This window comes from Blastomyces dermatitidis (genome assembly GCF_000003525.1).
Source record: "Blastomyces dermatitidis ER-3 genomic scaffold supercont1.3, whole genome shotgun sequence".
Classification (NCBI taxonomy): domain Eukaryota; kingdom Fungi; phylum Ascomycota; class Eurotiomycetes; order Onygenales; family Ajellomycetaceae; genus Blastomyces; species Blastomyces dermatitidis.
Window position 1 is genome coordinate 1,521,593 of NW_025544776.1, and position 22,903 is coordinate 1,544,495.

At 28.7% G+C, this 22,903-nt stretch overlaps 1 protein-coding gene across 1 annotated transcript; it reads left to right on the forward strand.

The window, feature by feature from the left end:
* Positions 1-22,294: 22,294 nt before the first annotated feature.
* BDCG_16617 (uncharacterized protein) lies at positions 22,295-22,525 on the forward strand (the record flags this gene model as incomplete). Its single annotated transcript, XM_045425825.1, has 1 exon — positions 22,295-22,525. The coding sequence occupies one exon, from the start codon at positions 22,295-22,297 to the stop codon at positions 22,523-22,525; it is 231 nt and encodes a 76-aa protein (XP_045280160.1).
* Between the last annotated feature and the right edge of the window lie 378 nt (positions 22,526-22,903).

Genomic DNA, 22,903 nt, shown 5'->3' on the forward strand with positions numbered 1-22,903 from the left:
CAAATCCTTTATAATCTCATTGTTGAGATTCTAAAAGCATCTATTAAAATCAACTGAGTGTTATGATTCTATCAGTATTATAAGAATGTAATCAAGTCACTCTATCTTTGAATAGACTGGCCGCTGAGATCATGAATTTCACATTTAGTCTCATTTAATCTGATCTCATACATTTCTTGATGTGAATTCTGCTGAGACTAATTATTAAAAAAACATGCAAAGTAACTATATATCAGATCTTAAAATAAAATCATAACTTAGAAAAAATAAGAAAGTGATCTTATTTAATTTTATTTAGTTTCATTCTTAATATAAAGTTACTATTTTTAGACATTTTAAGGTTTTTTTTAGACTGTTTTTATTTTTTTAAAAAGTAATACTTTTTGATAACACTTAAATAAGATTTAAAGTCATTTAAAGTAATAAAAATAATTTAAATTGAGAAGTGAAAATCATGATCTTATTTGAAAAATATAATAAGAGTAGATAGTAAGTTTCACTGAGACAGTATAAGACTACTATTTAATGTTAAAATAGTGTAATAAGATTAGTTAAATTAATAATAAGATTATTAAATATTCTGATTCTGATCTTAGACACAGTTACACAGTCAGTCTATCTTTGAAATATTAATTAAAAATGCAAGATTGCAGAGAATTCAATATATTTTAAGTATTATTTTAATCTTATAATAGATTTCTTTCTTTTACTGATTTCTTTCTTCTATTGATTTCTTTCTTCTACTAATTTCTTTCTTTTACTGATTTCTTTCTTCTACTGATTTTTTACTTCTTGCTAATTAATTTATAGCTACAGGTAAAAATCACTTAATATAACATTGAATCTGTGAATATTTACAACTTTGATGAGAAAGAATTTCTATTAGAACTCATTCACACTCTTAAATATATTATATTAATTACTTTACTTAAATTAGATTATATAATAGATGTAAGTCAGAATGACAGTTAAGAATTCATAACACTATTTATCTTAATTTATATAGATGAAACTTCACTCTCATCTGCTCTTATATATTAAGAAGAATCAAGAGATATACAAGATACTTAACTGAAGAATTTTAATAGTAAAAAGAATCAGGTTTACTTTACTGCTTTAGAAAATGAGTAAAGTAATAATAAATATAAATTAATATAATTAAAGAAGATCTTTGAACCTCTTATAAAAAAGAAAGTAGAATATGAATATAAACTTCTTATATTAGATAATCACTTCTCTTATATTAATATAGTATTTATTTATTATATAGATTATTATCAGATTCTACTTACTATTTTTTCTTCTTATTCTACACACTGATTACAGTTACTAAATATTGAAATATTTAAATCATTGAGTAAATCATACTTTAATCAACTGAATAAATAAATGAGAACTGAAATAAGCTTTATACACACTACAAAGAGACCTTTTTAAGAGCTATTTAATACTGTATGAAAGAAGATAGTTATATCTTTAAATATTATATATGTATTTACTACTACTAGTCTATATTCATTTAATTCAGAATAAGTTCTTAAAAAGCTTGTAATATAGTGTAAGAAGTCTACACTGAATAGATCAGTATAATATATAGATGTTATATAACAAAGAGAAAAACATTAGAGAAGAAAAGAAAGAGAAAGTGTGAGAATCAGTAATTGAGATGAATATTTATACACATATGTGATGACGTATGTGATGAAGCTTCAGAGTGGAAGAATATATGTGTGTTCATAGCAGCCGAGAATCAGTGATCAGAACATATACATTCATGACAGCTGAGAATTAATGATCAGAAATGACTGAGAATCAGAGTGTATATATTTAAGAGTGAAATGAAAGAATCTATGAAGTGTAACAGAATAGTCTATATAATTGATTAGACACAGCTTGTCATATTAGTCTCTCTCTTTCAGAAGCAGTTCTCATTAGTTAAGAGCTGCTGTTTCAGATAATATGAAACTGAGAGTTCAGATCAGTTAATTATTACTGACTCATTTTATAAGATATTATCAGCTGCAGCTGCAGAGTCTCTTATCAAGAATATTCTCAATCTCTCACTCAACCTTATTATCTTCTTCTATAATGTCTGATGACTGTCAGTCAGAAGTCAGCTGAGAGAGAAATGAATTGATAATAACACAGCATAGCAAGCTTATATGAAATATATTATGAATTTCTAATAATGTGTTAAAATAGTAGTTGTAACTATCTAGAACTTCTATCACTTTATATCTGATATAACAGTAATCTAGTGTATAAGATGAATATATGATTTATATATTCTTAAGATTCAATCATATCAGATCTTCTATCTTATATTATTTAACAGAGTCTTGATAAACATTGATTTAATTCTCTTGATCTTGTTTTACAGTTGTTATAAAGATCTCTGCTTAATTACAGATATCTCAGAGCTTTGTTATTATATTATCAGTGATCTGAATCAGACTGCAGAGATTCAGTGTAAACTGTATAATCTCTAGAAGATTTAATATCTTCATATGATAACTATATATAAGAAAGAACAGACTTATATCTGTTAAAAGAGTATCTTGATTATTGATAGTAATCTTTGCATGTAGAAGAAGATTATACTAATTATCTTATAAATAATTATAGAACTTATAAAGATAATTCTTTATAATCTAAATTATCTATTCTAATGCATCATCAGTCTCAGAGTGATAGATAGTTAATGAACAGTGTATAATCTTAAGAACTTGACAGATTCTTATTCAGAGAGTACTTATAAATTAACAGCTTTGATCTGATACTATAGATCTTAATAATTCATATATCTGATAGAATGAGCTCTGTAGAAAAGCTTCAGTAACTTATTCAGTATTTATCTTATTACAAGATTTCAATATTATATCTTTACTCAATTAATTCATAATAATCAGAATATTTCTATAACTCTTACTCTTAGATAGATTAATAGTGAAGTTAATTACTATATCTTATCAGATTCTATCAGAAATATTAAGTGATTTTAATAGATCTTTTCTACAGTTCTTTCATAAAATAACAGAAGAACAGTAATTACAGTTTCAGATAAAGTATCTGATACTGTTTAATATCTCAGATTAGTAGAACTCTCAGAAGATCATTCTATATAGTTATTTACAGTCTGAATAATCAGTTATATATAAATTATATATCTCTTATATTATCTGAATGTGTAAGAGTTCAGAGTGAGAAACTCAGTGTTATTTATAAAATTATAAAGTATTATTATTATTAATTAAATATTCTGAGATATCAGTTCTTATACATAGTTCTGAGAAAAATCAGAGTACTTCTTGACATACTGCTTCAGTGAGTGTTTAAAGAAGTTTATCAGTTTGAGCTGCTGTATGTTATAGCTTATTTAATATAGATTCAGAAGAAGTTAAGATATCAGTGATAGTTCTAATTGAAGAAGCATGTATAGTGCTGTGAGCTGTTTCATCTTAATTAACTAGTATCTTCAGATTCAAGAGCTGATACTCTCAGTTCATTCAGTAAGTATCTGTTATATTGAATGATATATCTTACTCTTATTATGAGAGAGCATCTATCATCAAGTTCTGACTGTCAGAACAGTAGTGTATTGTAAAATAAAAGTAGCTTAAGAACTCAGATTATTATATCTGTCATTCAGTGAGTTTACAGATAGTTATAAAGTATTTAAGATTCTTATAATCTATAACTATCTCAAATTCAGAGATACTTCAAAGTTCAGAGTCTCATTCTTTTAAACAGTGTACAATTATAAGAAGTTTCTTATCATAGATCTCATAATTGCATTCAGTGAGACTCAGTTTCTTAGATATGAAAACACATGATTGTAGAATATTTTCATTATTATATTATAATATCACTTCTTCTATTATATAGTCAGAGATAGACTGGCTGCTGAGACTATGAATTTCACATTTGATCTCATTTGATCTGATCTCATACATTTCTTGATGTGAATCCTGCTGAGACTAGTCATTAAAAAAACATGCAAAGTGACTATATATCAGATCTTAAAATGAAATCATGACTTGAAAAAAATAAGAAAGTGATCTCATTTAATCTCATTTAGTCTCATTCTTAGCATAAAGTTACTATTTTTAGTTATTTTAAGGTTTTTTTTAGACTATTTTTAATTTTTTAAAAAGTAACACTTTTTGATAACACTCAAATGAGATTTAAAGTCATTTAAAGTAATAAAAATAATTTAAATTGAGAAGTGAAAATCATGATCTCATTTGAAAAATGTGATAAGAGTAGACAGTAAGTCTCACTGAGACAGTATGAGACTACTATCTAATGTTAAAACTGAGTAATGAGATCAGTCGAATTGATAATGAGATCAGTCGAATTGATAATGAGACTATCAAAAAATCTGGTCCTGGTCTCAGACACGGTCACACGGTCAGTCTAGTCAGAGAAATCAGCTTCAATAACTATCTTATAATCAGAATTGAATATTATCAGTAGAGAGATATTAATGAATATCTTCTTCATCTGTATAAATACAGCTTCAGTGTTCACTGATCATTGAAATACTGAGTTCTTCTTAGTGAGTTCTGTAAGTAATCTTATAATATCTGAGAAGTTTCATATAAATCACTGATAGAAGTTAGTGAATTCAATGAAGCTTTATATATCTTTCACAGTATGTGAAGCTTTTCATTCAAGAATGATAGAGATCTTCTCAGAATTTATTTAAATCTTCTTATCAGCTTCTATAATAAAACTCAGATACTTGATATTCTTAACTTCAAAATCATACTTATTAATATCTATTAGTAGTTCTACTTCTTGTAGCTGTTGTAATATCTTTCACACATATTCTTGATATTCTTTTCTGAATTCATCAGTGAAGATGAGAATGTTATCAAGATATACAGATATGAATTTATCAAGGAAATCTCAGAGTGCTTAGTTGATATACTTCTGAAATATACTGAGAGTGTTAGTCAGTTCAAAGAGTGTGACTACTCATTCAAAGAGATTATATCATGTTCAGAATGTTATAAGCCACTCATCTTCTTCAGTAATGTGAATCTTATGAAATATGCTAATAATATCTAGTTTTGTAAATAATTGAGCTCATCTGATCTGTGCTAGAGTTTCATTGATAAGAGATAAGAAATATCAATCTTTCTTTATCAATCTGTTCAGATCTCAATAGTTTACACAGAATCAGAGTTCTTTATCTGACTTCTTTGTAAAGAGAATAGAAGCTGCAGCAGAAGAGTTACTAATATATATGAATTTCTTATTTAATAGATTATTGAGTATCTTCTGAAGAAGAAGAAGTTCATCTTAAGATATATTATAAAGAGAGTCTTACAGTGACTCAGAGTTCTTATCATTCTTCTTTTCTAACTTGATACTGTGATTCACTTCTGAGTCTTGTAAAGAAGGTATATTTATAATATTATCTTATCAGAAGACATCTAGATATTCATAATATTATTGAGAGAGTTTTGTATAAGAATCTGTTATTGTAGTATAGAATAACTTTTCTAGAGCTTTCTTAATATTAGTCAGACTGATAGAATAGATTGATACATAATTCTGCTGTCAGTGACTTTGTTAGCAGTTTTAATAACTTCTTTTTTAAAGTATTTTATAAGCATTGACAGAGATCTGTGTCAGGTTCATAGTTTTATAAATATTATCTTCATGAATTCTATTATTATTAGAGAATATTAAACTTCTGTTTCAAGTGTTTAATAAAATATCTTATTTAGATAGTCAGGTAAGTTCTAATATTAAATTATAATCAAGATTATTAACTTTATATACATAGGCATCTTCACACTGATATTCTTCAATATCTATGTTTAGTTTTATTATATAATGAGTGTAAACATCTTTTACATTATTAAATTCTGCAAGAAGTTGAGATTTTGATACGAGAATACACTGAAGATTATAATGTCTTACAACTGAAGATTTTATCATTATATAGTGACATAGATCACTGTCTACCATGACTTTCATATTATATATATTATCAATCACAGTAGATATAAGAATTGTATTTATTGTTATTTTCTCTTTAAATTATTATCATCTGACCTCTTTAAGCTTCTGTTTACAAATTTGAACAGAAGCTAATCTTTTCTCTGATTCACTGAGATATTCTTATAGTTATCTTCTGAATCTTTCTCTGATATAATGTAATTAACATGGACAGACACTGATTCATTCTTTAAACAAGAAGACACTGATCTTTCTCTTGAGTATAAAGATTAGACTGACCGTGTGACCGTGTCTGAGACCAGGACCAGATTTTTTGATAGTCTCATTACTAATTCGACTGATCTCATTACACAGTTTTAACATTAGATAGTAGTCTCATACTGTTCCAGTGAAACTTACTGTCTACTCTTATCACATTTTCCAAATAGAATCATGATTTCCACTTCTCAATTTAAATTATTTTTATTGCTTTAAATGACTTTAAATCTCATTTGAGTGTTATCAAAAAGTGTTACTTTTTAAAAAATTAAAAATAGTCTAAAAAAAACCTTAAAATGTCTAAAAATAGTAACTTTATGCTAAGAATGAGACTAAATGAGACCAAATGAGATCACTTTCTCATTTTTTTCAAGTCATGGTTTCATTTTAAGATCTGATATATAGTCACTTTACCTGTTTTTTTGATAGCCAGTCCCAGCGGGATTCACGCCAAGAAATGTATGAGACCAGATCAAATGAGATCAAATGTGAAATTCATGGTCCCGGCGGCCAGTCTAATAAAGATATATAGATTGATTAACAGTTAAAAGCAATGTACTCTGATCAGTTACAGTTGAAGCACACTTCACATTGATATCAATCAGTGACTTCTTCAGAAGTGATCTCAGAAACTCAGAAGCCTGTTCAAACAGTGAAAACTCTTGCTTATATATAGACATTTGAATCTATTCAGTTCATAATATCTGTATCATTACTGTTACTTCTCTTCAGTATAAATATATAAGTGACTGAGATGTAACATCTTCTGTCACTGTTCTGTATACTCTTGAGCTTGATAAGATAATCATTCAATATTCAGAGCTATGTGCAGAAACTCTTATAAGTTAAGTCTTTATTTACACTTATAAGAGTCTGTAAGAGTTTGAAAGTTAATATCTTCTTAAGCATGCTAATCTTCATTCAATTCTCTCAAGATTAATTATCTACTTCTAAGATCTTGATATTGAAGTCAGAAATAAATATTATAAGAGAAATGTTTCTCTATCAGATACTCTGTAATTAATTTAACATCTTCTATTATATGACAGTGTCTTAAAACAGAATATCAAGATATTTTATAATATTATCAGGTGTTTACAACACTGATTTATATACTTTTATTCATGAATAAAACTTCTGTTTCATATAATTCTTCAATTATTCATTAATATGTCAATCTTGATTAATTAATAAACTGATGATATTCTCATCTACACTCAGTTTTACAAGCATTTTCATTCTTCATGATAAGTAGAGAGTGAGATCAGAAGTATTAAAATATATAAGAGTATCTAAGTATTCTTTCAGTGCTTTTATATTTAATTCTGTAGATGTTGAAATCACATGAGTTAATTATTAAATCTCTTTATATTGAAGTTGTTACATTGCATACATATCAGCTATTTATTATTATTATAATTTCAACATTACTCAGAGTCACTGTGGCATCATGTCTATACTTATGTTTGAGAGTTTTATATTATCATTAGATATGATTATATCAATTATCAGATATATAATTGTATAAATATCTTATACATCTGAGTGTCAGAACTTGTCACACTCCCGGCTGTGTCAAGGCCTCATTGCGGTTCCACACGGCTCATCGCTTTCATGCGGATGATTTCATTCTGTCTGAACCAGTTTTCAACCACCTGATGACATCATTTGAATATATCATAGAAAGATTCGATTGATGAATATGAGAACCTCACTTCTATACAAGGTCAGCAGATTACTCTTTCTTGACAATGAGATGCTACTGAGGTATCACTTCAGCTATTCTCACTCATGAAATGAAAGAAGGGTATCTGCTCATTATCTATATAGAATAGCTAGATGCTGGCTTCTCATTAAAGAAGTCAGTAATTCATTTTTCTTCTACTAAAATATATATAAGAGTTACTGCATGTCTCATACAATCTTCTTAGTATACTAAGTATTATATCTGTGATATTCTCACAATAACTCTGTAGTCTACAAGCTTGCTATTTAAGCAAGATAGTCAAGCTTAGACTGACTGCTGAAACCATGAATTTCACATTTAATCTCATTTGATCTGATCTCATACATTTCTTGGCATGAATCCCGCTGAGACTGGCTATTAAAAAAACATGTAAAGTAACTATATATCAGATCTTAAAATGAAACCATGACTTGAAAAAAATGAGAAAGTGATTTCATTTGATCTCATTTAGTCTCATTCTTGACATAAAGTTACTATTTTTAGACATTTTAAGGTTTTTTTTAGACTATTTTTAATTTTTGAAAAAGTAACACTTTTTGATAACACTTAAATGAGATTTAAAGTCATTTAAAGCAATAAAAATAATTTAAATTGAGAAGTGAAAATCATAATCTCATTTAGAAAATGTGATAAGAGTAGACAGTAAGTCTCACTGAGACAGTATGAGATCACTATCTAATGTTAAAACTGTGTAATGAGATCAGTCGAATTGATAATGAGACTATTAAAAAATCTGGTTCTGGTTCCAGACACAGTCACACAGTCAGTCTAGTCAAGCTCACTTATACAGCTTCTTAAACAACTACTCTTATATAATATCACTGACTAGTCATCACTTCAGTTCTATTACATTATAATTCAAATCACTTGACCTAATTATACATTTGAATCAGTCAAGCTTTAACAGACTAATATAATCTCACACACTTACACTGAGACTGACTCAACTTCACTCTCTGAGAAAAACACTACATCATTCTCTAGAGTGTGTACATCTCTATCTCAGCAGAAATTCAAGATTTCTGAACTCACTGCATATTTTAGCATGAGCTCTTCAACTGCTCTGTCATCATCACAGCCTCTACACATCTACATCTATCATGAAGATAGAGAGATTAAGATCAGAGATTCACTGAGATATAAGAAAAATATCTTGTCTGAATTTCACAGCTTTATTCATATTCTTGAACAGAAATTCTGTCTTAATTTAAGTCAGTATAATACTTATAAGATATAAGTAATATACACTGTTAACCTTCTTGAAGGCATCTCTGTGACTACTTGAGTCATCAAGAAGAGAGAGCTTGAGCATATCAATACTGTCATAACTTGAGAAGAATTCAAGAACTTTCTACTAAATTAAATTGAAGACTACTACAACTGCAGCTTCACAGCAGCACAGCAGTTCAACTTATTATATCAATAAGATTATAAGAATTCTTCTAATTTCAATATAAGATTTGAAGAATATTGAGAGAAATTAACTGATAATTTGAATCAATTAAAAACACAGCTTTATCTCACAAAGCTGACTTATAAGATGTGAATAATAATATTATAATATCAGAGTTTATCAATCAATTATACTGAGCTTGTTAATCTGACTTCTTGAATCTATTTAAATAATCAATTCTCTGAGAAAAAGACTAATAAGATCTCTTCTAAGTAATCAATAACAGAATCTAAACAGTATCATAACAGCTTCAGTGTGAAAAAAGTAAAGAAGAATTCTAAGTATTCTAATTCTTCACTCACTGTAAAGAAATATTAAAAAAGATTTGATAAAGATCTCTGTTTCAACTGTAAAGCTGATAATTACTATATCAGTGATTATAGAAAGCTGAAGAAGAGAAGAAACTGAGAAGATATCTTTTCAAAGTTGACTTCTCTTCTGACAAATGTATTCACAGAAGATAAAGAAGAGAAAGAAAAGAATTAATAATTCTCATATCTCTGAGTTTATATTATAATCACACTAAATATTCTGAATAAGAAGATATCAGTAAGATGTTTACTTAACTTTAAGATAAATACTAACTTCATATTCTATTTCTTTTCTTTGATAAAGAGTTAAAAGAAGATAGATCTGTCAGATTATATGAAATTTACTGATGAAATAAAATATCACTATTTTAACATAATTCAAGCAAAGTGTGTGATCACAGACTTAGAAGAAATCTTTAAAAAGAGCAGTCTGCTTCTCTATACAGTTAATATCATAGATGAGAATATCATTCTATATCTTCTATAATTGAGAGAAAACAATTCTCTTATTAACTGAGTCACTCAGATATAACAGTATCATCTCACTAATGAAGAGATAGTAATAGAGAAATCTGAAGAGTTTCATTAGAAGAATCTTGAGAAAAAGATTGAGTTAATATACTGTGTAACAGATGATTGAAACTTGAGAATAGATGAAGAAGCTATCATTCTCACTGCAAGATTAGCAGTAGTATCTGTTATTAAAAATAAATATACATAACATCTCTTTACAGATTTTAAGAATGTCTTTTCAGAAAGAGAAGCAGTGAAGTTTTCTGATATTAAGATATAATATAAGATTCATCTTGAAGATAGTGTAACAGTGCTGTACAGGTCTCTTTACAACTTATCTGTAAAGAAATTGAATATTCTGTGTAAATACCTTAAAGAAGTGCAATCAAAGAACTGAATACATTTATTAAAGAGTTCAGCAGAGATGTCTATACTCTTTATACTCAAGAAGAATGATAGACTATGTCTATATATAGACTACAGAGATCTCAATAAGATAATAGTTAAGAATTGCTATTTATTATCATTGATTAATAAGATGATTGATCAATTATCTGAAGTAAAGATATTCTCAAAGATTAATATACAGAATATCTATCATAGAATCAGAATTAACAAAGACAATATTTGAAAAACAGCTTTTCATACTAAGTACAGCAATTTTGAATATCTTGTTTTATCTTTTGATCTTTGTAATGCTTCAGTCATCTTTCAGATCTATATAAATAAGACACTGCAGAGCCTTATTAATGTCTTCTGTATAGTATATCTGAATGACATTCTAATCTTCTTGAAATCAGAGAAAGAACATAATACTCATGTTTAAGAAGTATTAAGTCACTTAAGACAGTATTAACTTTATACAAACACTGAAAAATGCTCATTCTACATACAGAAGATTAATTTCTTAGATTATATTATTAAGATGAACAGTATTTCAATGAACAGAAGCTGAGTCTCTGTTATTGAGAACTGATCAGCACTGTAGATATACTGCAAGATACAGATATTTCTGAAATTTACAAATTTCTACAGATAATTCATCTATATATATTCACAGATTACTGTCTCTCTTACAGATCTATTAAAGAGAAGTGTGAAAGATAGAAAAACAGAACTGTTTATTCTTACTCAAGACACTGTGCAGATATTTGTGAAATTGAAACAAGCTTTCATAGATGTCATAATACTGAATCACTTTAACTCTGACTTACTCAGTCACTGTGAGACTGATGCATCTGAGAATGAGATCTATGAAATCTTTTCACAGTTAACACTGAAAGTCTTTCAATATTAAAAGAATCAGAGAATAATTATTTCTGAGAAAATAGACAATAAATTATCTGTGAAAGAAGACTTTTTCACAGAGTCTATAAGATACTATGAATAAAGATCAGTGATCTTCTTCTTCAAGATATTATCACTTATACAGAGAAGATATAATACTCATAATCAGAAGATATTAGTAATTATCAAATTCTTTAAGATCTGATAATATTATCTTCAGAGTAGTAAGTACTCAGTGTAAGTTCTCACTGATTATATAAATCTGCATTACTTCTTGATAACAAAGAGCTTGATAGAACATCAAGTCAGATAAGCAGAGCTGCTTTCAGAGTATGATTTCTATATTTAATACTGTTCAGATCAGCTTAACTCTGTCAACACACTGTCTAGATAATCTAATTATAATATTATTAATACAGAGAAGAATTCTATACAAGAATCTCTGCTATCACTGCAGAAGAAGCTAGCTGCAGAAGATTGAAATTCTCTGAAGCTCAGAAACATGTGGTTCGGAAGAACGTACGACCGTCGGATAATAACGCGGCCGCTTCCGAACTACTAGCGTACGCGTACGAATGTAAAGGGGCCATAGCGGCCGCTAATTAATTTAGCGTACGAGATTCAATATATAAGAAGCCGGCGTACGCCTGTAATCGTACGCTGGCTGAAGCAACCTTTGAATCACAAACAGCACTGAAGAGACAGCTGTGTGACTTAGTATAGAAGATGAAAGAAAACTCAGGTCTCTGCAGAGAACTGATACTGAAGATTATAAGCTTCTTATATCACATCTTATAATTATTGAATTGATAAAGAATAAAATAGTCTATAATCTTTCAATCTGAATACTTTTGAAATTTATTAATAAATTATAGAAGAGAAATATCTCTACTGCAGCTTGAATTCAGAAGTTAAAGAAGAAAGAATTCAGTTTAAACTTGAAAGAGACAGACTCTGAGTGAGACAGTACTGCTAAGAAATCAAGTCACTGATAACTAGAAGAATATGAACTTCTACTACTAAATAATTCAGTCTTCATCTCTCATAGCAGAGTAGTATGTCAGAAGTTATTGAGAATTCATCATAATAATTTCTATACAGAGCACTTCAGGTTAGAGAAGACTGAGAAGCTTCTAAAATATAAATATATTTAAGACAAGCTTCAGACAGATGTCAAAGAGTATATTAAAACTTATAATATCTATCAAAGAATAAAGATTCTGCAGTATAAGTAATATAGTGAGTTGATATCACTGCCTGTTTTAAAGAGCTTATAATAGAATCTATCAATGAATTTCATAGTTAATCTACTGAAGTTAACAAGAGTTAAAGAATATAACTTAATTTTAATCATTATTGATCACTTCACAAAGATGATCAGATATACTTCTATTTATAAAAAGATTAAAGCCTCTGAATTGACTGACCTGTTTTTAAATATCATTATTCATAATCACAGTGCTCTGAAATTATTAATAACAGATTGAGAATTCCTCTTCATCAGTAGATACTGATCAGCTTTTTACTATTATCTTATCATAAGACATCTTCTCAGTACTGTATTCTATTCACAGATAGATGATCAGACTGAATATCAGAATCAGACACTAGAATAGCATCTTCAAGCATTCTATTTATATTATTAGAATGATTGACTTAAACATCTTCTAATCACTGAATTTATATATAACAATGCAAAGAATACAATCTTAAAGATATCTTCTTTCTATGCTTATTATAAATATAATTCTTCATTACTCAGTGATATTGCAGATGATGTTTTAAAGAAGAGAATAGACAGTCAGAATGTCAGATAGATATAGAAAATAAAGTATTTCTCAGTATCAGAAGTAAAAATGAGATTGAAACTTTTAAATAAAATTTATAAGAAGATGATGAAAAGTATCTATTATACTCAGAAGTAGTAGATAAAATACTATAATTAAAAACATCTTCTGATAAAGTTCTTAATAGAGAATTAAGTACTACTTTTAGCAAAGAATATCAAGATAATGAGACTGTATAAGAAGCTCAGTAAGCAGTGACTAGAATCTTTCTCAGTAATAAGAGTGATAAGTAAACAGATATATAAGTTGAAACTATTCATAGAATTGAAATCAATTTATTCTCTTTTCTACATTTTCTATTTAAAGTTTTATAAGTAATACTCTGAGATGAAGCTGTCTCAGCTAGATAACATTGAGATTGAGAATGATACTGAATATCTTATGAAGAAAATATTGAATAAGTGAATATATTACAGTAAGCTTCAATATCTTATTAAATAAGAAGATTATTCATTATCAGAGAATTTATAAAAACTGCTTGAGTATTTGAAAAATGCTGAGAAAGAGATTGTAAGCTATGAGATAATTAGTAGAGATCACTCTGTTATATATCAGAGATATTAAGTAAGAAATACTGCTTAAGACTTCTCATTTTTCTCAAAGAGTTTTTTAGAGATAATCTTGCAGTGATGAGCTGATATCTTATAAACTCTGTAGCACTCTTCTTCTATTTTCTCTTAAAGAGTTTTTTAGAAGTTTAATGAGACTATGTAAGTGTAAAATTTCTGAAGCAGTTAGAGAAAAGAGATATTGAAAACTAATAAAAAGATTAATATTATTAACTCACAGACTGCTGCTATTCTAATAGAGCTGCAGTCTGCTGAAAAAGTAAAAAGAGAGAATCAGAGTCTACTTATCAATAATTATATCTTTATTAAACTCATTCTTCACTGTTGAAGTCTCTGTAAGAAATCCCGCTTCTCACGGATTCTTTACCTCTATTCCTATCTCTCATGTAATCAATAGGGCTAGCGGCCCTTGACTACATACAACTATATAGACTGAAGTTTGTGAATACTATTCATAACTCAGCTTGAATACTATTATACATTTAATCTCTATATTTTATCTTTCTACTGTGAATACTTCTAGTAATTAACAGTATATATCATGTCAAGCTGTAAACATCTGAATAATTATCTGTGAGCACTTATTCTTATATTTCAAGCTCAGTCAGTCAGCAACTGTCTATTATAACTGAAAGAACTAGAAACTTGTATACTTCAATCTCTGTGAACTCTACTACAGATACTCAGAAGCAGTCATCTGAATCATGAATAACTCTTATAAAAGAAGTCTTAGAGAACTTATCAATTACTTATAGAATATCATTCTCTGCATCTGTGACAGAGAAACTCTTTAAACTCATAAATAAATCAATCTCAGTGAAGAACATTCTTGAGCATCTTCTACAGAATTAAGCTATTTTTCTATAAGAAATGCTTACTGCTTGTAAACACTCTTGAACTGAGTCTCTAGACATGATCTTCAGAGATATCTATGAACTGAAAAGAAACTTTCTTAAGCTGTAATTACTTAAGATTACTTATCAAATCACAATCTATAAAAGCTTTTACAAGTTTGTATTTGAAATTAACTTATAAGCCTGACTATGTGATATGAAAGATAAAGAAGCTGTTATCTATACAATGACAGATCTCTATTATACTGAAGTCAAGAACTGACTGAATTATCTAGAGAATAATTATAAGAGATTCTACTGATCTGTTCTCAAGATCTATCTAGAGAATAAGTTAAGAGACTTTATAAGCTGAACAGAGAACATCTGAGCTGTGATTATCAATATTAGAAAAAGAGATAAGAAATCTGATAAAGACTACTTACAGTACTTTATAAAATTATAATATAAATTAAAATCTGTGAAAACAGAGCTCTGAAATAAGACCTGAATAATGATATTTATAAAGAGACTGAATAAAAATGTATAGAATAAGCTCATTGAGTAAGACTTTAAGTTCTTAACTCTGAAGAAACTAATGACTTTCATTCACTGCTTATAAATTACTGTGAGAGTCATAGATCTGTAGAGAGTAAATCACTGATCAGCTCTGTGAGAGTAAGAATAACAGAGAACAGATTTATCAGAAAAAGATGATAAGATATAAACAGATTCATATCTGACTACTGAGTAGAGAGAGAGAGTTTTATAAGCTTCTATAAATAGAGTATATAATAGAGAGATTAAGAAAAAGAGACTCTGCTTTATCTATTTTAAATCAGAATATCTCTGCATAAACTGTCTGAATAAATTAAAATAGAAATTTAAAGAGTTATGAACAGAGTTAGTAACAGCCTTCTTAAGAGTCTTGAAGCTGATATCTGAATCTGTTACTTTCTTAATAAAAATACTTACTTATGAGAAGAGACTGTGCTGCAGTACTACTATCTCACAAGTATAAGAAGTATTAATGAACTCAGAATCTCAGGTCACTGTAATGTTTCTAAAGCTCACAGAGTGAATGAGCTGAAAGATGAAAACTGAGAATCTGCTCTTATAATAAGCAGAGTGTGAGAACTCAGATTTGAGAGCTGAGAAACTTGCAAGAGCTATCTTTGAATTGTAAGATCTCTCTGAAATCTGAAGAAGATTTGTAGAAACTGTGATTATTATGAATATCACAGATAACATGTACTTGAGATTTACTTATCTTTAAAGACACAATCTGTATATAGCTGTTTATAAGTCAGGTTTATACTTCTGATCAGTGTTAACAGACTCACTCACAGAGATAGAATTAGTTAATGCTGTAGAGTTAATTAAAGAAGATAAGCTTATCTATATAATAACTTTATAAGTGTCTGAGAATCTTGTGATTATAAAAACTGAGCTTCAGATATCAGAGAAATACTGAGATCTTATAGAGATATTCAGCTTAGTAAAGACAGCTAAGCTTTCTTCTCACTATGAGAAGAATCTGATAATAGATTTAATAGAAGAGCAGAAACTCTTCTGAGAATTAATCTATAAGCTCTCTCATCACAGACAGAGATCTTGTGAATCTATATAAAGAAGAATCTGAAGAATGACTTCATCTGATCTTCACAGACCTCTGTGAGAGTTTCTGTGATATTTATGAAGAAGAAGAATGAAGATCTCAGATTATATATAGACTACTGTAATCTGAACTTTAAGATAATAAAGAGTCACTACTCTTTGTCTCTGATTAAGAATATGATCAACTGTCTTATGAAAGCTGTTATATTCACACAACTGAATGTGATTAATATATATACACAGCTGTAAATACAGTCTGAGAATGAATGAAAGACTGTCTTTAAAACTGTACTGAAATTATTTAAATATATAGTGATGTCTTTTGATCTGATTAATACTCTCACAGTATTTCAGTCTTTCATTAATAAAATACTTTGTGTATATCTGAATGTCTTCATGACAATATATCTGAATGATGTGATAGTGTACTTTATGAAGAAGAAAGAACACACTGAGCATGTATAAAGTGTGTTAAAGATCTTAGATGAGACAGAGCTGTATATTAAGCTTATAAAGTGCAACTTCAGTATCTGCTGAATTAATTTCCTAGAATATATAATCACTGCAGATGATATTCAGATAAAATCTTCACAGATTGAGACTATTCTATTATAATCAGAGTTAACTAGTATTCATGAAATTCAGATCTTTCTGAGCTTTGTGAATTTCTATAGACAGTTTATCTTTATATTTATAAGAATCTTCTTAACTCTTACAGACATGCTGAAGAGTGAAAATAAGAAGAAGTTATCTCATAAATAGAGAATGAAAAGATTATTGAGAAGAAAGAACTGTAAGAACTTTCTTATATTAGAAACTCACAGAGTCTTTATAAGATTAAAACAGATATTCACAGATACAGTGATACTGTTTCACTTTAATCTCTTACTCTTAATCAGATTAAAGATAGATGTCTTCTTCTTTATAATTTCAGAAATAGTCTTGTAACTACAGTTAAATGAGAACTGAGTTTCAGTGATCTTTTTCTCACAGAAGATGTAACTTATAAAGATCAACTATAACATTCATGATCAGAAGCTTCTTATAATAGTGAAATTCTTCTATCACTGATATCACTACTTTAAGAACCTTGCAACAGTAATTACTGTTAAAACTGATTATAACAGCTTATAATAGTTTACTTTAATTAAGAAACTCTCACAGTAGCAGATTCACTGAGCTCAGAGACTAAGTAAGTTCTGATTTAAGATAGAACATATTAAGAGAACTAAGAACTCAGTGAATGAACTCTCTCACAGATCAGACTATGTTAAGAAGATCAGAGTGACAGATATAGAGAGATTAGAGAAGATAGAAAAGCTTCACAGAATGCTTGAACTAAGTGTTATAAAGAGATTAACTGAAGAGTCTCTCAATCTCTCATAAGAGAAGAGAGAGAAGAGAGAGAAGAAGTCTGTATAACTACTCTCTATAATACTGAGAGTTAACACTCTGAGAATCTCTGTGAGAATTCTTGAAGAGAGTATCTATAATCTGAAGAGTTTGCAGACTTTGAGAAGTATTGCAGAAGATCTGATATAAGAGAAAATAGAGTATAAGTCTTTATAAGATCTTCTATTCAGATTATCTGAACTACAACTGAAGAATAAATATACTCAGTATATTCAGAAACTGCTCACAGCAGAGATCAATTCTACAGAAATAAAGAATTAAAGAGACTTAAATAATCTCTTATGAAGAGAGAGCTGAATTTATATATCTGTAAATAAGTTTCTATGTATAGAACTTATTAAAAGATATCATGACTCTTCTCTAGCAGGTCATTTTATAGATACTAGAACTTATAAGTTACTTATAAGAAAATACTTCTGACTGAAGATATAAGAACTTGTGAAGAAGATAGTAAATTCTTATACTATTTATCAGAGTTCATGAATAATACAGTTCAGACTATATAAAGAACTTACTTCTCTACTCATTCTGCAGAAATCTTGAAAACAGCTAGAAATAAATACTCTTATGAGTCTTTCTGAAAGTAAGAATATATATAATGCCTGTTTTAACAGTGTGCTGATGATAGTGAATTACTTTATCAAGATAACACACTTTATACTCATCTGCAAGAACTTGAAGTCAAAGAATTTGACTTATATCTTTATTTATAATGTAATTCAGTTGTATGAATTGCCTGTAAACATTGTCTTAGATAGAGAATTAATCTTCATAGAAGAGTTCTGATCTGATCTGATAACTATACTAAAGATCTCATGAGATCTAAGTATGACTTTTTATCAATAGATAGATGATCAGATAGAATATCTGATGAGTATATTAAAATAGTATCTACAGTACTTTGTTAATTACAATCAGAATAACTGAGTGTATTGATTATCACTCACAGAGTTTATGTATAATAACTTAAAACATGTCAGCACAGAGAAAACTCTCTTTGAGATACTCACTGAGACTCATCTGTGAATAATCTTGATAAACCTGTGAGAGTACACTATAGAGTGTGATAATACTCATGAACAGACTGAGAGAATTCAGAAGATTCAGAAGAAAGCTTATAAATTCTTAAGAAAGACTTCAGAGTATCAGAAGAGATACTATAACTTCAAGTATATTATAAAGAGTTTCAAGAAAGATGATAGAGTCTGACTAAGTCTAGAAAATATTATTATATGAAGATCTAGTAAGAAGCTGAATCTCTTACAGACAGAGTTTTATAAGATTATAAAGAAAGTTAGCTCACAGTTCTATAGATTGAAACTATTATCTGAATTATAGATATACAATATTTTTCATATCTCTTTATTCTGTAAATATAAGAAATTCTTAGAAGAGAACTCTGTGACTCATCACTCTATCTATAAAGTACTAGAGAGTGAAAGAGAATATCAGATTAAAGAGATTATTAACTCAGAGAAGTAAGATTATAAGCTCTGATTCAAGATTCAGTGATAAGAGTATTCTGATAAGATGAATAAGTTTACTTAAAAATCATTCAGATAGATAAGATATCTGCAGAAGCTGAGACATGACTTTTATACTGTGAATTTTAATAAGTTAGAATAATACAGTCTTCACTAAGAATCTGATTGTAATAAAGATATTAACACTGTTATTTATAAATTCTAGTCTATAAGATAATGAGTTTCTACTGAGATGAACAGTCTGCAGTGTATATAAGAAAAGAAGAAATCATATTCTTATTAAAGTTAAAAAATAAGAAAATAAACAGAATCATAAATACAATTTAGAGACTAATAAAGAAAAAATAAAAAAAACTCACACTCACATTCTTAACACTTATAACACTTAATCTTCTCACAACTATCAATTTCTCTCTTCAAAGAAGCAGAGAGTATCATATCTGCAGTACAGATAATTGTTACATTTAATATAAAGACTGTCAGAAATGCACAGACTTTAGAGAAGCTGAATATCAGAGTATACATAGTTGCAGCAGAACCTTGAGAACTGACTGTCTGTATATATGATCAGATATCTCTTATAAAGCTGTGTTCACTTCTTCAGTTGTGCTGAAGTATTCAGTCTGAAAATAATTAAGACACAGAGAGAGAGTTTATCTGCTCAGATTAACTTCTATTACAAATTCATGATATTTACATTGTCTTAATTATCTGAATTTTACAGATATCTGAGAACTTATCTCTCATTGACAATGAGATTGCAGAAATGCATCACAGTGTGAGAATCATTGATAGAGAATCTAGGCATATTTACATATATCTGATCAGAGATTGTGCAGACAGAGAAGAAGTGATCATAGATCTGTAAGATTACAGAAGACACTGATAACACTGAGAGCTTTATAAGAACTGTCAGCTAAAATCTGTAAGAAATTACTTATAAGAAGACTTATAGCAAAGAGAGAGACTACACTGCTTAAAGTCAGAGACTGATCTGAGAGAGACAGAGAATTAATCACTGATCTGAAGATCAGATATAGTGATAAGACTGAAAAAGATGAAGATACAGACATGAGCAGTGATGCTCCTGCTTTATCAGCTGATAAAAAGTAATTAGAGAAGTTATAGAAATACTTATAAGAAGCTCAGCAGCAGTCAGATATTATTTATAAAGATATTAAAATTGAAAAAATTTTTATTCTTAAAAAGTTCTTGAATTAATATACAGATATTATTAGAAATACTCTCTCTCTATTATCTGAGTGAAAATACTTCACAGATGAATGAGAATACTCACAGTTTATAAGAAGAAAAACTGTTATAGAAAAAGAGAAAAGAAGATGAGATTTTATAGACAGATCTGAAATATTTATACTACTCTAGAGAGATATATTTACACTGTGAGTGATTCTGCAGAACAGTTAGATCACTCTAGTAAATAAAAGTAATTATGAATTACAGATCTGAATCTCTCTATATAACTATAAAGAGTAATTGCAGATTATAGATATCTTGATTCTATAATTCTACAGAGTTGATAAAAGAATGAAAAATTCCTCACAATTCTACAGTGTTAAAGAACAATGATTTATAAGAATGAGTGAAAGATTAACTTATAAATACTTCTTTTTAATAAGAATAATCTTACAGAGAGTAATTCATCTATGAGATGAATCTGTATAATAATTACATAAGAATCTCATAGAAATGATTAAGAGTTAACTGAAACTCTTCTTATATAAAAGATATGAGATGAATCTGCATGATAGTCAGAGAAGAATCTGTAGATTATAAAGAATTTTATAAAATAAGAAACTGAGTGACAGACTCTTTTCTCTTTATAATAACAAGAAATTTTTCCTCACTGAGATTTTTATAGATATGAAGAATTTTTAGTAAGTATCACTGCAGTACTAAGCTGATTTTATAAAGTCACTCAGTGAAAGACTTTACAGATAAAGTCTTAGAGAGAGAGAAGTATATAAGAAATTTCACTTCTTATAAATTCTTTATTTCTATTTCTATCTCTTATATAATTAATAGAGCTAGCGGCTCTTGACTATATACAACTATATAGACTGAAGTTCATGAATACTATTTATAACTCAGCTTGAATGCTATTATACATTTAATCTCTATATTTTATCTTTCTACTGTGAATACTTCTAGTAGTTAACAGTACATATCATGCCAAGCTGCAAACACCTGAATAATCGCCTGTAAGTACTTATTCTTACAGTCTCTGACACTGATATCTTTATCTGCTGAGAAGTTAGTACTGCAGTACTATAGAAGAGTATGAGAAATGTATAAAATATTAACTTATTAACTTACAAAGTATCTCAGTTATTTACTTCAATTGAAGTGAGATTCTCTTTAATCAGTAATTAATCTTTACAGTGTTTTTAACAGTAGTATCAGCTGATCTCTTCTTAGAATCAGTTATTCTGAGATGTTTTTTTATCTTGAAGACTCATGCTTTTATCTTCTTTTACAGATAAGTAAGAAAGATCTTCTTAGTCTTAATAGAATTTATCAATACTTGAAGCTTTAAGATTCTTACTCTGTACTGCTTAAGTATCTGAGCTTCTTGTCAGAGCTGATATGATATCTTCTTATAGAGTAGATAATACTTACAGAGAGATAGAAGTCATTATTATAGATGTAACAGAAATAATAAGAGTGAAAGAAGAGATAAGTGTATAAGATTTCTCTCTTCTTCAGCTACTTAATGTAGTACAGACAAGTGACAGTGCTGATCAGAAGTTATATCAGAGCCTCTTCATAAGAAGAAGATAAAGAAACTGCAGAACTCTGCAGACTCAACTCAGCAGTATTCTGAGCAGAGCTCAGATATGTCATAAAAGAGAAACTACAGACTGAGCTTCTCAGAGTCACTGTCTCTGAAATCAAGCTCTCTCTGAGATTCTCTCTGAATGATCACATGGGGTCATACACCACTGTATTGATTGAGGGGGGGGGCGGCGTCGCAATGACGGCGGGGGGGGCAGAGAAAGAATCAGACACAGACAAACCAACTGGCAGAGGAGACAATGTCCCACTGCAAGGCATGGTGACTACTGCCGCGGCCGCAAGAGAAGCAGAAGGAGGAGGAGAAGAAGGTGTGGCAATGAGAGCAGTGCTCCCGCGGCTCATTGACATCACCACCTCCACCTTCAACCTGGCTTTCTTAGCGGTCATGGAGGCTGCAGCCGCATCATGAAGATGTTTATTACTCACTAGAAAATGTCAGAATAAGCCTCTTATTGTCTCTCAAGAATGATGCTCTCATACACTCACTATTACAGATAAGAAGAGAAGAGAAAAATATATCATAAGAGAGAGAAATCTTTTCAGAAAAAATCCTATTACTACTGTTAGCTTTGTCTCTAAAACACACTACTTTTGCAGAGAATTTCATATATAGAATGAAATATATTAAGAGATCTATAAGTCACTTATTAACTATATTTTTCATATTTTAAATCAATATATAAGAAACTCACTTATTATATATTTGATTTAAATGAAGATGAGAAAAGAAAGATCTACACAGTCAGTAGAAAAACTCATCTATTTCTTTATATTATACACAGTACAT